The 16,443-nt window shown below is 40.3% G+C and overlaps 1 protein-coding gene across 7 annotated transcripts in view; it reads left to right on the top strand.

The window, feature by feature from the left end:
* Window positions 1-14,962, top strand: part of LOC112981982 (cystathionine beta-synthase-like protein) — a 32,476-nt gene extending 17,514 nt beyond the window's left edge. For 6 of the 7 annotated variants that reach the window (XM_026098027.2, XM_026098029.2, XM_026098026.2 and 3 more), the window contains 9 exons: window positions 455-580; window positions 1,167-1,251; window positions 1,467-1,572; window positions 2,439-2,513; window positions 3,180-3,314; window positions 4,328-4,436; window positions 5,196-5,225; window positions 6,815-6,899; window positions 10,133-14,962. In XM_026098027.2, coding sequence (XP_025953812.1) covers window positions 455-580; window positions 1,167-1,251; window positions 1,467-1,572; window positions 2,439-2,513; window positions 3,180-3,314; window positions 4,328-4,436; window positions 5,196-5,225; window positions 6,815-6,899; window positions 10,133-10,242 — 861 coding nt within the window. In that variant the 3' untranslated portion in view covers window positions 10,243-14,962. The remainder of the gene's footprint in view (window positions 1-454; window positions 581-1,166; window positions 1,252-1,466; window positions 1,573-2,438; window positions 2,514-3,179; window positions 3,315-4,327; window positions 4,437-5,195; window positions 5,226-6,814; window positions 6,900-10,132) is intronic. The other variant, XM_064525671.1, reaches the window with a different exon arrangement.
* Window positions 14,963-16,443: the final 1,481 nt, after the last annotated feature.

Genomic DNA, 16,443 nt, shown 5'->3' with positions numbered 1-16,443 from the left:
TATTTGTACTTGTGTACTGTTTTATATTTCCTCACAGAACTTGGTGTCTGTTTCAATCATGAATATTTTCTTACACAATCAGGGAGGAAAAAGCAAAGGGAACATACCTTTCTGCCTGCACTTGGCAAAAAATGTATTGACTGTAATGATACCTGACATGTGAATAGAAACAACTTCGAACGAAACAAAAACCATGTAGAGTGTGTGGTGCCCATCATTTGCAGTGGCCACAACCTAAGGAGGTGGGATGGGTTGCTAAGGGCCAGGAGCACCAAAGTATGTTAATCACAAGGGAGGTGACTGTTGCCGGGAAGAACTGAATAGGAGACCAGATTGCCATTAGGTTTGCTGTGTGTGTGCAGCCAGTGTGCTGTCATAAGACCAGCACTGATAAGTAAATAGCTGTGTTCTCAAAAGCAGTGTGTCATGGTAGCCAAACTGGAAACTTTTCCAGATCATAGGTGTTGATCCTGAAGGCTCCATCCTCGCTCAACCAGAAGAACTGAACAAGACTGACAAGACAATGTATGAAGTGGAAGGAATTGGGTATGATTTCGTCCCCACGGTGCTGGATAGATCTGTAAGTCATGCTGCTTGGTTTAACTGCCCCTTGCCTTCCACTGGGATGGAGAAGAAACTTGGGAAAATATTTCTTTGAGCTGGAAGGGGAGGGCTAGCAGACAAAACTATTTCTGTTCTTTCTTATCGAGGAAAGCAGTCTTTAGAAGACTTCTTTGCTGAACAGTTTCTCTCTTTTACAATGCTGTGTAGAAACACTGGGCAGATAACATTTTCTAGAACCTAGTATTTTCATTTATTAAAAAAAAAAAAGAAAAGCTCCCACAAAAGTAGTATGACAATGTCAGATTGTGAGCACAGCCTGTGTCCCTGAGAAGCCCTCCAAGAGGGAAGGAAACTGATTCATGCTCCCCGTGGCAGTTCTTGCAGCAAGATGTCAATGTAAAGACTGTCTTATTAATGTGGTTATCTTATCTTGGCAAACAAAACCACCCAACATTTGCAGGAGGGAAACCCAACCACATGGATCAATAAGGCAGTTATTACCTCAAAGAGCATGGGTTGAAGCAACACTGATGTAGTCACATAGTTGCCCAGCCCTCCTCATCTCAAGAGCTGTTTGTTCCTCCCTTCCTGTCTCATCCCAGACAGTGGACCAGTGGTACAAGAGCAACGATGAGGAGTCTTTTACTCTTGCGCGCATGCTAATCCGAGAGGAAGGACTGCTGTGTGGTAAGAGCAGACACTAATCCTTTGAGGTTCTCTGTGCATATGTGGGAGGATGAGGCTTTGTGCAGGTCAGGGAGGCCTCTCTGCAGTTCAGAAGCTGTCTTCCTCAGCCTGGGCTCTTGTACTGGCCTCCCCTCTTCTCTTTTGCTCTGTCCGTTTCTCTCTGTCATTTCCCTTATGGCATTTGACAGTTTTGTCTCTGATCTGCATTTTGGCAGGCGGCAGCTCAGGCAGTGCCATGTCTGTAGCTGTGAAGGCAGCCAAAGAACTGAAGGAAGGTCAGCGCTGTGTTGTTATCCTCCCTGACTCCATCAGGAACTACATGTAAGAACCTACTTGTTTCCTCCAGGAGGAGGCAGAGGAGGCAATCCCTCAGACCTCCTTACAGCAGTGGCAAGTTGAATATGTATCTCAAAGCACCCAGTTACCAAAACAAGGAATGTGTTTTGGGCACAACTTCTGAAGTACCTAGAAAGGGTCTGACATGATGTGGGCAAGAGCTCAGCCCTCTGAAAGGAGAGCTTCTTGTGCGTGACTTTGGTATCTAACGATCACTGGTTAGTTAACTGGTTAGTTAACATCCCTCTGGAAAAGATGTGCTTCCAAGCTGTTCCTTTATTGGGGACCATCAATGCCATCCCATTTCTGGAAGGGTCTCTTTTAAGGCTGTTGTCTGCTCTCTTTGCATGTGCTGACAGCTGGACACAGCAGTACTGTAGCAGCAGCCGCCAGTGTTGGTGTGAATTTGCAGGTGGCAGGGTAAAAGCTTTGAGCTGTGCTGTGAAGCAATTCCTCTCCTGCCATTCTGAATGTATACCTAAACGTGATGTCCTTAGCTGTGCTTCATGACTGTTGTTACATCCAGCACAATGCTGGATGACTTTTAGAAGCTGCAGAAAGGCCTTGGCTGAGTACAGGTTAGCACTTCTCCATTCCAGGCTGTCTTTATACTGTATTGCAAGGAAGTGATGTAGGTGGAGCTTTGTCCTATGGGATTCCTTTTTCTTCCTATGAGGATTTTGTCTCCGTGTCCCTGGCTGGTAAGCTTGGATGACAAATGGCAATATTCGATTCAATTACACTTTAGTTGTTAGTCATAGTGGGCTGTGCAGTTGTCTCGTTTGATATTGTGTTTGCTGTTGCTAGATGTTAGTCCGCTAATGAGCTCTTCACTTCGTGATGCTTTCCAGGTCCAAGTTCTTGAGTGACAAATGGATGATTCAGAAAGGGTTCATGAAAGAGGAAGACCTCATCAAAAAACCTTGGTAAGCATGTCAGATCCATTTGGATTTTTGTGAGTCTATTTCATTGTCATTTTGGCAGTTGCTAATTTAAAGATCATTGGAATTTGTACCATTTCCTTTGTTTTTTAGCTAATCTTTTGTGTTGCTGTGTCAGTATTTAATTGCAGATATAATCAAATCTGCTTAAATGAGTTAAAAATTCCTTTTTTCTTGATTTGTGTGGTAGCAGAAAAGACTTGGTGCTTAATGATTTTGAATGAAAAGGGTCATATCTAAAATGAAAAAGTAGTATCCAGGGAACTCTACCAAGAACAGAGTTCTTTGGTGCAAAGCACTACAGCTGTACATGGCTGGAGGAGGATCTTCCCTAAAACTATTACCTATAGTGACTGTAAATATGGGTAACTTTTTGAGCAGAGGCCCGGAATTTTCTATTTAAGATGCAAACAATGAAACTAGGAAGACTAGTACCTTCCACTAACTGTGTTCCATTCTAGGAAATAGATTAAATAAGAAGAGAGTTTCAGTCATAAAACTTGAAAGCTTTAAAGTTTAGTGACTGTGGCTGATTCCTGACTCTGTTGCAGCCTCTTGTCATTCCTCTAGTGTTGAAGGCCATGGCACATGAGTTATCGCTCTGTTCCCCACATAAGACTTGCTTGATTTTATGTTTGGTTTTGTCCCTAGGTGGTGGAACATCAGTGTTCAGGAGTTAAGCCTCTCAGCTCCTCTGACTGTGCTTCCAACTGTTACCTGTGCAAAGACGGTTGAAATCCTCCGAGAGAAAGGATTCGACCAGGTACCAGTTGTTGATGAATCTGGGTATGTCCATATACATATATATATTTTTATATATATATATATATATATATATATCACTATCACGTATATATCTCGCTTCCCTCACCAGGTCCTAAGGGATGTCTTTAAACACTTACTAGAAGCGTAATATTCCTTCTGTCATCTGGCTTTCTTCAGATGGTGGTTTGCTAACTGAAGCATGGTTCAGAAATGTTACCTTAAACATACCAGTGCTGGACTTAATACGTTGTCATGTTAGGACTGTTCTGCCCTTTATCTAAGAAGTTTCTAATGATTATTATGATATATTCAATGTGTCTCTTCAGGGTTTTTTCATTTTTTAAAAGTAGCTGCTTAACTTACCAGAGCAAAAATTCACATTTAAAACAAACTATCAACCTCAAACCTATCCATCTCCACCACAACTTTCACCAGTTTCTTCAGAATGTCTTGCTGTAGTGCAGTGAGGCAGTAACTGCTACTGGAGTCTCCCAGCAGACTGGCCTGCCTTGGTACCCTGTGGGTTCCTTGTAGAACAGGCTGAAAAATGAAGAGAGTTTGCTCAGTTACTCTCTGGTCACAGTGCCAACACAAAGGATTAATAAGCCTCTGCAGCATGCTTATAAGGAAAAGGGGAGCAAGAGCAAAATTGCAAAGAGCATGTCTCTGGCCCTGTGAGGCCTTTCAAAAGGACAGATGCGTGCACAGAACTGTGAGGTCTACTTTTCAGAAACTTGTTGATTGCAAGAAGCTGTCTATGATTGTGAGAGCTAAACATGCAAAGAGCCTGATTTGCAGAAGGGCTAGGCACCTGCAGCACCTGCTGACATCTGTGTGTTTCTCCAGTCCTTTTGAGAATTGGATTCTAGGAGTCTCCTATAAGGAATACAGAATCCAAGTATATCCCCAGTAATGTTTCTTTATACTAAGAAACAGTTGAATCAACTTGTGCAGCCTCACTGAGAGTTGGTGATTTTATCTCCAGGAATAGCTTGCATTGTTTAACTATATCTCCTCTTATCCTTCTTCCCCAGGGTGATTTTGGGCATGGTTACCCTGGGTAACATGCTTTCTTCTCTGCTTGCTGGAAAAGTTCAGCCTTCAGATGAAGTCAGCAAAGTAATCTACAAGCAATTCAAACAGGTAAACATATTCTACAATTTCCAGTTCTCTGGTTTAAAGTACTACTGTGATATTCTAGCACTACAATGGCATCAGGTTGGGTAAGGTTTACATGGGATCATATAGAATGGCTATTACTGACCACAGACATAGGACTCACACTAAACTATCCCATACGACTGAATAGCTCCCAGGTTTGTGCTCTGACTCTACATCAGGCTGTTCCATTACTTCAGCAGGCTTTCTTCTGGTATTCTTGTCTTCTCTCTCCAAAACCCCAATGCAAAGCTGGGCAATGTGAATATCCAGGGGGAGAAACAGAGAGATGTTGAAACAGCTCTTATTTAATAATTCCTGTATCGGATAAAACAGGCAAGTGTTTGCCTTTTGTACCAGATACCTTGCTGAAACAGGGGGATGGCTGGTGAAAGCTGTTGTCAAGGTATGTGAAGCTTTGTTAGCTAATTTCACCTGTCCATCCAGTATGGTGTGCCAGGATATCACTAAACTTCCCAGCTGTATGGCTGCTCTTCTAAAATATATAAATATTGTTTGCTCTTTCTTTGCTTTATTTACAGGAAAAGGCCCTTTTTTAGCATGGAATGCTTGATCTAGGTTTCACTAGGCTTTTAGTTTCAAGACTGTCAAAATAAATGAGGTCCTGTATTCAGGAAGTATATGTAATACTTCCATTTAACCTACCAGCTACCAGGTCTTTTAGATTGAGAGGGAATGCTCATTCTTTGTAGATGAAATGTAAATATATTTTTTCCTTCACAGATAGATAATCAAGCGTCAGGTGAAAATGTGGTGCGTAACAAAGTTGTTCAGCTCCTGTTCTCCCTCACTTGGACACCTTAAGAGTTTCTGGGGCTGACGTGGTGCAATCACTTTGGTAGCTAGAGTGGTGTTAGCTGTAGTAGCCAATTCTCTGCACTTCTGAAGCTGTGGTTTTTTTTCCATGGACACCTTGAATTTCCCCATGCTTCTTCATTAAAGAATGGCTGAAACATCCTTTTCCTCTTCAACACTGACATTGCTTGGCAGAGGTGGAGGAAGAATGACATGACACAGTGGTGATATTGCTAACATGCCAATTAAAAGCATCATTTACTGGTTATTTTTCATTTGAAATGATGATTTAATGGAGAAACATGGTTAAATGCACATAACCTCAGAAGCTTTGTGGATTTTTGCTTTTCTTCCCACTTTGATCAAGCTTATTTTAATCTCCTCCAAAAGGAGGCCCTTCTCCACTGTGGATGTCACAGACATCAAGGCTTGCATTGTTTAGCAGAGAGCTAAATTGTTTAGGACACTGGCCAAAATCATGCCACTCCTTGCATGACCCATAAGCTTAAGGGCTGACACTTCAGTCTGAACTACAGAATGCTTGTCCTTTAAACACAGGTTACTGGGAATCCTCCTTTTGATCTCCTGTAGTTCAGAGTATGGGAACCAGAGCTGTGTTCTCCAGCTCAGCTGCACTGTTCATGCTGTGAAGTTTATTCCCCAGTTATAAGATGAACTCACTGCAGGGTAAAAGCTTTTTTAATCTGCAGTGCAAAATTCTTTGCTATAAATTCCATTATCCCTTATAAATCACTTTAATGATAGTATATCAGATAGTGGGTGCTACTGTTAGCTGGGGAGAGTCACCTGAATAATAGACCTGTTGATGCTTTTAAAAACAGTGAAAGCTTGTAGGAAGAAGAATGCAGTTTTATGCATTCTTTCAAATGCTTTCAGCAGGTGATTAGCTAAATGTTTTGGAAGGACCGATATTCCATCTATAGATTCAGTGCAGGGTGTTTTCTTTTTCAACTCTAATATTAAGCTGCTTCACTGGAAAAGAATTCCTGATTCCAAGTTCCTTGACTTGTGCCTTGATAGTGTTAGCTGAGCACTCTTCACCGTTGGTTTTGTTTTGGCTCGTTTGGGCTTTTCTCTGTCCCCCGATACCTTCTCCAATTGTATTCACTTCCACAGTGATTTACAGCTTGATTTGTTCACGTTTTCACAGTCTTGCTAGAGCAGAATCAGTAAGTATAATCCTGAGATTCATGGTAACTTCTTGTGTTAGACACATGGAACACTCCTTTTCACCCTTTTTCCTCAAAAGTATTTTGTTAATGTTTCTCCAGTATGTTTTCAGAGTTGTAATGAAAATTTCATGTACTGACTGATTTTTTGTTCTGTTCTTTAAAAATTAGAAACAACAAACTATGATTTTTCAACTGAACTTTGATTTGTTAGTGTTTCACAATACTTTGGATGTGAGCAGTAGATAAATGCTGAGGTGTAATTTTTTTAATACTGCATTGTATACATGGGATTATCTACCATCAAATATATAAAGGACGGTTTCTTTTAAGTTTCGTAACTCTCTCTATTTTTAGATTAACCTGAAAGACAGCTTGGGGAAACTTTCTCATATCCTGGAAATAGATCACTTTGCTCTAGTGGTCCACGAACAGATTCAGTGTGAGTACTGCTCCTTGCAAAATATATTCTTTATATGAACAGTAATAAGAAGCAAACACACACATGAGTGTGTAAACAAATGCTTGAAGAAGCCAAATCCTTTGTGTGTGTAACCATGTGCTACCACCAGTGGTCAGACATTGCCACTGCAATTCTTGTGGTGTAATTGTTAAATCCATTAATAACCCCATAGATTGCAGTGTACTTACTTTTGAAGCAAGTCACTTCTCAGGGGTCAATAGGATGATTGAGTCCAGCCCACTGTGCAGTGAATGATGTGTCAAAGTTTGTAGCAGTCAGCTAATGAATACAATCCTGCAATACAAATGATTTTGCTCCTTGTTAGACCTATCATACAATTTCCAGCAGTTCCATGACAGTGGATGTCCAAGGCTAACTAAACCACATTTTTTTTCTGTCTTTTCAAAGCAAAACCTTTATTTCAACTTCATGAAGTGCAGGGAGAGCTAGATGTCAACAATAACATCACCTTTTCATGTTCCTGTTTATCTCGTATTTAAGCTAACTTAACTGCCTTTCACTTGATAGTTGGGTTTTTTTCCAAATTCTGCTTTTCTTAATCCTTCTCAAAACTCTTTACATTGCTTCCTCTATGAACTAGAAATGACTAAACTGCTCAAAGCTTGATATATGCAGAGAATGGCGTTTTTTCCTTCAATATCTTCCTCTTAGGCTATCTTGAGAAATTAGAAACACTGAAAAACTAGACTAAAAACAACTGTCAGACTTGACAGATAAATTTAGCTGACAGATATGTCAAAATTGTAATAGTAAATGAAGAATCTTCATCAAAATTTGGGTTTGTCCCTAATAGACTCCGTAAGGATCTGCTCTTGACCCTGTGCCATCTAACAATTCATTTTTGTTTATTTGGTGGTCTAGAAGAAAACTAGAATCTGCCTGGAAGTTTGCAGTGAAGCAAAGATTGAAGAAGCAGTAAATAATGAAAAGTTCAGAGCAATCTAGATTGCTGAACAAACTGGGTATAAGTAGACCAAATGTCTTAATACAGCCAGATTGGAGGAACAAGGAACTTAGACCATAGATAAAGGGTCAGAGTACTTGGTTCCCAGGTCAAAGACCTTATGGTCACAATGAAAAATCCCATAAGCTTCATTGAGCAATCCTCAGACAGTTAATAAGGTTCTTGGATGTAAATGGGAGGATGCTGTATTAAGTTTTTATAGTAACTCTGTATCTGGCAGTGGCATAGGAGGATGGTAGTCATATGTCCTGTTCTAGTGGTTCCTGGTTCAAACAGAGTATTTTCAAGTTGCAGAAGTTTCAAACAGAGCCACAGAAACAACTAAGATGCATTAGAAAATATGCTTTATAACCAAGGGCTTGAAAAGTTGAATCAATCTATGTAACAGAAGGTGTTACATAGACTGACTTTATACCTCCCTATAAGAACAGAAGTTAGAATAGGAGTTCATTGAAGAAGCAGGTGCCAGTCAGATGCATAACAAGAGCCAGTGGCTGGAAGCTGAACACATTTGGATCAGTAGTAACCTTTTTGTAAATAACAGGGAAAGTGATACCTGTGGAACCATTTGCCAAGGCTTTCAGCAGAGTCTCTAGCAATCTTGGAGGTCATTCTAAAAGGTACAGGAGCAGCTCTTGCCTTGAGGACAGTGAGGTCTATCCCTATCAGAACTTCTATAAACCTCACTAAGATCTTTTTCTGTCATACTGTCTGAACAGTGGCATGCAGTAGCAGCATTGTGCAATGGAGGTTTAAGAAAACTGTCTCATAAACAAGAAGAATGGTAGAGGTTGTTCATTATCAAAATAATACTAATGCCTTGAGACTTTCTAGTTCTTTGCTGGAAAACAGACAAAAATGGCCATTGCCGTTGTGAAAATCGGCATGGGAGAATGGCAATCCATGCTTATTGTACCATATGGGAGAGATTTGTCACAACATGCAACAAACTTCTGCTGACCAAGATAGATGTATAAATACATATATATATGCTTTTACTAACATTTCAATGAGCTATAGTGTTCTCCTCCATTCACCTTTGCAATCATCTTCAGCAGGGATTTTGCTAGCTATCCTCATGCTGGCAGAGGCAGGCGTGCGGCAACTTGGGCTGAGCATAAAAAGGGATATGCAGGAGGACGTTACAGGGTCCTTTAAAGGTGATAGCTATTTTACTGGTTTTCCAATGTAAAGCAAGTAAATACTCTCATCTTGCTAGTATTTCCTTGATAATAAGTAATTACCTTCTTGCTCTGTACAACATTGTTCTAAGTCTTAAACCTGTGTTGTATGATATATGTGTACATGCCCAAGTGTACTTTATGTTTTTCTGTTGACCTTTCCTACCAGCTAAAAATCATTACGGCTACCACTGAAGCAATGTATGCTCTAGTTAAACAGGTATATGCTTTTAAAAGTTCACAGGGATGTGGTAGCATTATTAGCTACAGTCACTCTAGGTTTTCACTGGAGGAAAAAAGTGCGTGTTGCTGTACTATTCATCAGCAATACTGAATGTAATACCTAACACTGTATCACAGTAACTTAGTTTTTGTCCTTTCTGCTGCTGCATTGTGCCCTGTCAGAGAGAATTCACCTGTTAGACTGAAGTCAGTTCTCTTCCTGCTTGGAGGTCCTGCTGCAGCTGCTAAATCCTTGCTACTCTAAATAAAAATTTCGTACGAATGTGTCATATGAAGCACTGTTTCACTCCACTAACCACATTAAACAAGTTCTAGTGCTAACATGTAACCATATAAAGGAAGTACTTTGTGAAGAGATGTTGAATTAATGTGTACTTGTCAATGGCACAGAACTGGGAAGGCCTCACAGCCTATTCTGATGTCAGCAGTATACCTGGTGCCTCACTGAGAACCAATGATTTACTTATATTCTCCTTTCTATTAAAGAAAAACAAATCTGATGGACCCATATCCTTCCTCCCATAATGCTTCAGCTTCTATATCCCTTTTCTATCCCTGTTCTTCTTTAGAGTAGCCTTTCTGAAATGATAGTCCTTGCCGTTTCCTGTGTGACTGTCAGTCAAGATGACATTTGGGTTCCACCAGAATATACAAGTCATCAATGATATCTAACTCTGCAAACATGCCCTGGCATTATGAGCTGGGATGGCTTGCACTCCTAGTTTTACAAACAGTGCTGTTAAAACGAAATGGTGTGTCTTTGTTCCTCCTAAAGAGAGTACCCCCCTTGTCTTTTTATGTAGATCACACTGATGGTTCTTCCAGTAAGCGGCAAATGGTGTTTGGCATTGTTACAGCTATCGACCTGCTTAACTTTGTGACTGCACGAGAACGGGAAAGAAAGTCCAACTAAAGTCAAGTAGCAGCCTGAAGCCTCTTCAACAGCATTTTGCAATCTCTAACAAAGAATCAGGTTTTTTCTTAGGTGGAATAGTCTGCTGCTAGGGTAGAGGTGGGGGGATTTTGTTTTGTTTTAATTCTGAAAACAAGCGTTACTATCCTCGTGTCAGCTATATAGCCAGCACATTTTACAGTATTGCACAGCTTCTGGGGGTTCATTTCTTAATCATCAGGTTACACAATGTTTCTTGTTAAGACAAACTTATTTTTTTAGCTATATATATATATACATTATATATACATATATGTGTAAGAATATTACTTAAATTAACTGGTGTGTTCCTTATCCGTTATGTTTAAAGTCTGGCTTTCCAAAACATTGTTTCAGATTCACTAAAGATGATGAAGAAAAAAGTTACTGAAGTAGAGACCCAAGAGAGCTCCAAAAAGTTTTGTCTGTGCAAGGGTGTTACGTTAGACAATACCTGTGTGAAGACAAAAACAGTATCAGGGTGGGGAAAGAAGGGAAGCATTTTTTTCATGACATCAATGCAAAACAAAGTAGGAGAAAAGGCCTTAAAAAAAAAAGGCCAAAGAAGAAGAAATTCCAGCCTGAGGGCTAGGATTAAGGTTTGTTTCAACCAGCTGCTCTGAGACTAAATGGACTTGACTGGAAGCCTGACAGTGAAGTGACAAATGTAAAATAGTGACTTAATTTTAAACAGAACACTAGCTTTCACTGCAAAGACCAACCTTTCTTTTTTTTCCAATTGTACCTGATAAGTAAGCACAATTGAAATGAAAAAAGTTAAATCAGATCAAACTTCTTGCCTGAATGTTAATAACATTCAGGTCGTGCTGTGTTACATATAGTACCTTCCACTTTCCCCCCCACTTTTGTCTTAAAGTTCTCTTGCTTATGCCTGTTTTACAAAAGTCAAAGCTAATCCATTGAGAGCTGTAAAGTCTTTTATAAATCCTGTTCAGGTGCTCCTAAACTGTAGCTTCTTATTCCAGAAAAAAAATTTATTACTTGAATTCCCTGTAGCCAAGCTTGGAAGTAACTGGTCAACATGGTGTGGACTTGATCTGTCATAAGCACAAGAGTACTGTGCAGTAGGTGTGTGTAACTACAAATGTTTACCACTTCCAGAACTATCTGGATTTTCAGTTATATTTGACACAGGTAGTCATGGCAGAGTTTGTTGGCACTAGCAGCCCAATCTGCTAGTTGCAACACACTACTGGGCTCAGGCTACCAGTTCCTGTTAGTTGGTGGTAATGATGGGTGGAATAACCATATGGTCAAAGGAGAAAAGTAGCTATAGTTCATCTTAATGCTTTACTGCTCTTCTGACTGGCTCTTTTCCAGAGGCAAAACTTTTGGTCAGCAGAAGTGACACTTCTCTTAGCTTGTCTGTCTTTCCACAGAAGCAGAAAAATACTATTTAGGTTGAGAGTATTGTTCGTAGGATAGTGAGGTTAAAAAAAAAAGGCTCAAAAAAATGGAAGCTGGGAGTCCGCTAAAAGAAAACGAAAAAGGTTTATTCAAAAATCACAGTTACCACCCTCTGCTCCCTGTACCCCTGTATATTAGTTTCCGTCTACCCTGCTGGTCTCCCTGTGGCAGTGGAATTTGCTTTATATTTTGAAGTGTGCTCAGAGGAGGGAGACCATGGAAGCCGCCCTGCCCTGTGTCAGTGCTGAGCACAGAATGTCAAGCGCAGCCTTCGCCTGGTGCTGGGCTGGAGGAGAGAGAAAAACAGAAGAGAGACAAGAGCTCAAAGACACAGAAGCGGCACCAGTAGTACTGTTTGCCTGCCAGCAGTGTGGCAGGCTGGTTTGCGTTTTGTAGCTGCTTCTTTCTCTCACCTTAATTTTGTGAATGTTAGGAACTTTGTGGAAATGACTGAAAAGCCGCAGGCTGATTTGTGTTAGCTCTTTAATGCTGTGGTGATGACTGCTAAGCTTACTCCATCCCTTAGTGAGTTTATTCCCTTAGACATTGGCTGTTCCTTCAGATTAGGGCTGTTGCTGAAGTAACATGACTCATGGTCTTTCCTGAGTACCTGCTTTCTCAAGTAACGTGAGTAAGGGAGACTGTAGACTAAATAGAAAGGTTGGGAATAGGAGGTCACTTAGTTGCAGTCAGATTGGGTGAGAAAGGAGTGGCAGAGTCACCAAGGTCACTTTGTCTCTCTGATTTAGGTGGAAGCAGGTGGCTCTTACTGATTTTAATTCCAGCACCTAGGAGTTGATGCTTGATCCCTCATAGCTAAACATTCCAGATGACTGCCTAAACTGAGGAAGAACAGATAATGAATTAGATCCATCTTCCGGGTCTTTATTACTGCCTGGATTAATCTCCTCAAATTATCTATGTAAAAGATAGATATCAAGACTAATCTCGTCACTCTGACCCAGTGGAGAGAGAAAGTGCCCTCCAGGAATGATTCATCTTTGACGCCTATTGTAGAATGGGGTGAATTACACTAGGAAATACTTGCCTTAAACTATGTTTTTAAGATTTAAGACAACTTTTCCTAAGGCTTTGGACTAAACTACTCTAAAGTGTAAATGTGTGCAACTTAATAGGTTCTGAAGGATGGTGTCTTTTTTTTCTTTTTTTAACCTGAGGCTTTGTGGTGATTCATTCCTCATTGTTCCGCTCACTATAGTAGCAACCCCAATTTGGATGCCCTGACTGGCTAGTGGAAAGCTAAACTAATGTATCAGATGTGTATATGTATTAGAGACACTGCTTTTGAATCTGGATCAGCTTTTCCAAGCTGGACAGCTTTGTCTTATATCTGTTGCTATTTGGCAGAGCCTAGTAAATCATCTTACAAACTGTATTTTTGAGATACTTTCCCCAAGGAGTTGTAAATAATTTCAGACAATTGAGAACATGGTTCTTTCTCTTATCACTTTTAGCATCCTTTATGCTTTTATAGACAGGTCTGTGAATAGTCAGTTACATCCCTAAAGACCTTAGTATTTCAGCCAAGCTTGTAAACCCCTTTCCCAATGATTTCAAATACTATTCTCAGCCATATTTTCATATCTATTCTAATGTAAAGAGAAGGCTGAGGAGGACTGTTTTCTTTGATTATTTGCATTTTCACTGTGTTCTTTGATTCCCACACTTGTAAGAGAACATGTGTACTTCACTAGATGCCACCAACTGAAATGTTTGCTGCCATTGCAGCTGTCATTGCTGCTAAATTTTGGTATAACTGCTGCTCTTGGAAAATTCACTTCACTTGCCTTTATCTGATTTTTTTCCCCATTTTCCATCTGACCTTTCCTGTGGGAGAAGGGGCTTAAGTGTTTGGGATTTTTTTTTCCTTCGCCTTTGTGCTTGCAAAAGCTCCATGTCCCAGGATAACTGAATTCAGCAAGAAATAGGAGGAGATTCCCAAAGTTACTATTCAGAATAGCAGTACATAAAAGAAATAAAGTCTCTGTGCTAAGAGTTGGGGCAGCAGAAGAATAATGGGTAGCTTTACCTGAGACACAGACAGAAGTATAAAGATCTTAGCTTGCTCTTCACTTAGTGAAGTAATCTCTTCCATGTCATGGGAGAAACAGGTGGTACTGCTGATGTAAAAAAAAAAAAGGGGGGGGGGCGGTTGGTTAGAGCTGGTAAGGAAGAAGGGATATGAGAATAAAGCAATCGTAAGTAAGCCCTGAATTACTGCAAGATGATAAACCTCTACCCTGTGAATCTGCTGTGCACGTGCAGTTTGTTAAGCATGGAAGCTGTTTCCCTGTTCTAAACTAGCACAAGGAGGAAATGGTGGTCTCCAGCCACTTTTATTCAAAGTAGCAACCTTGTTTGATCAGAGTAATGGAGGAAATGGAGTTGATAAATGACTGAAAATCTTTCCAGAGCTCTTTCCCTTAGTGGCAGCAAGGAGAAGGGGACAGGGAGTCCTGCAAAGCTGAAGTTCCTCTGCTGCAAAGGCTGATGAGCACAATGCTTTTCCACATGTGTAAGAATGTTCTTACTAACGTGGTCCTACTTAGTAGTAGTAGGGCTGTATTCATGTTTGCCTAATCTCTCTGTTTCAAATACTGTGAGGACCAAGAAAGACTTTGCAGTTTGTTTATTTGATCTTTAACCCAAAGCTTAAGTCCAAACTTGAATGGAAGTATACTTTTTTTTCCCTGAATTTAGTGCCTGCATCTTCTGTTTTACCTGTGCTGATTAAGCAAATGCTGACCATAGGCCTGAAAAGTATTTTCCACATGGATATATATATATATAATATGTATGTGTATATATATATATATATATATATATATATATATATATATATATATAAAAAATTGTGCTCTATGTAAGAGAATATCAGTCCTTTTGGTTTACTCTTGTCTCTGCAAAAATACTTTCATTTTCTCACATGAAGACAATTAGTAAAATCTGTACAGGCATACCTCACTTTATTGTGCTTTGCTTTATTGTGCCTCACAGATATTGCAGTCTTCACAAACTGAAGATTTGTGGCAACCCTGTGTTCAGTAAGTCTATCAGCACCATTTTTCCAACAGCATGTGCTCACTTCATGTCTCTGTGTCACATTTTGGTAATTCTTGCAATATTTCAAACTTTTTCATTATTATTGTATCTGTTATGGTTATGTGTGATCAGTGATCTTTGACATTACTATTGTAATTGTTTTGGGGGTCCACAAACTGCACCCATATAAAACGGTGAACTTATCGACAAATGTTGTATGTGTTCTGACTGCTCCACCAACTGGCCATTCCCCCATCTCTCTCCCTCTCCTTGGGCCTCCCTATTCCCCGAGACACAACAATATTGAAATTAGGCCAATTAATAACCCTACAGTGGCCTCTAAGTGTTCAAGTGAAAGGAAGGCATGTCAAAAGCCGAGACAGGCCGAAAGCTAGGCTCTTGTGCCAAACAGCCAAGTTGTGAATGCAAAGGAAAAGTTCTTGAAGGAAATTAAAAGTGCTACTCCAGTGAACACACAAATGATAAGAAAGCGAAACAGCCTTTATTGCTGATACAGAGAAAGTTTTAGTGGTCTTGATAGAAGATCAAACCAGCCCCAACAGTCCCTTAAGCCAAAGCCTAATCCAGAGGAAGGCCCTAACTCTTCAATTCTGTGAAGGCTGAGAGAGGTGAGGAAGCTGCAGAAGAAGTTTGAAGCTAGCAGAGGTTGGTTCATGAGGTTTAAGGAAAGAAGCTGTCTCCATAACAGGCGAAGCGGCAAGTTATCCAGAAGATCTAGCTAAGATAATTGATGAAGGTGGGTACACTAAACTACAGATTTTATGTATAATATTCTGCAAGGAATTATCAGGAAATGTCTTAAGGAGCATTTTGAAGTTGTGGTGACCAAGATTATTTCCTACTTCTTCCACAAACTGTGGTGGACTCCAGCACTCCATATAGCTGCATTTCCTCTAAGCAGTTGGACCAGTCTCATTTACAGACCAAGCTCATCTCTAAATGTTTTTTTGAAAACCCCTGCTTGCTGTTGTAAGCTTCATACAGCATGCTTACTGTTCAGCATTGCCAGTGGCATCCAGCAGCTTTTCTGACTGTGTAGTATCAATATACTACAATGACAAAGAGAAGTCTTTTTATGCTTTGAGGAAGGGGGAGAAATCAATACTCTATGCTCTATTCATTGCACAAATGTTCACTGTACAGTATAAAGAGCTCAGTAAAACCTGTTTGATTGCAGAATGACACTGGCTAGGTTTATTTTTAATGATGGGTCAAGCTGGAAGTGAGAAATTTTCATTTGCAACAGAACCCCCACACACCTTCAGTGTGGAGTGCAACTTTCTGCACTCCTTTTCCTCTGTCTCCAGAAAGCTGATGGCATGGCAGGACTGTGTCAGTGAGCCAGGCTGTAGTCTGCTTCCTGTGCTGGTTTTATTAACATTCTGTTTTTTTCTATGTAGACCTAGGACTCAAATGCCACTGTTAAAGTTCCTACAGCAGCAATTGCCTTGTGTGACCAGTTGGGTAGATATTTGTGCATGGGAATGAATACAAGGAGTATGGGCCAGCCTGTGTTTCTGTGAGAATGTGATGTCTTTTTGGAATTATAGTGAAGTTATAATGCTCAAAGTGGCATGCATGGGATTGTTGTATGGATAAGAAACAGCTGGGAGGAACAGCTGGCTGTGTTATTTCAGAGCTATGTATTTGTATTGCCACTCAACTCTAGCG

The sequence above is a fragment of the Dromaius novaehollandiae genome, chromosome 1 (genome assembly GCF_036370855.1).
Source record: "Dromaius novaehollandiae isolate bDroNov1 chromosome 1, bDroNov1.hap1, whole genome shotgun sequence".
Classification (NCBI taxonomy): Eukaryota; Metazoa; Chordata; class Aves; order Casuariiformes; family Dromaiidae; genus Dromaius; species Dromaius novaehollandiae.
Note: the sequence above shows the minus strand (reverse complement) of the source record. Positions and strands in the feature narration are given on the sequence as shown.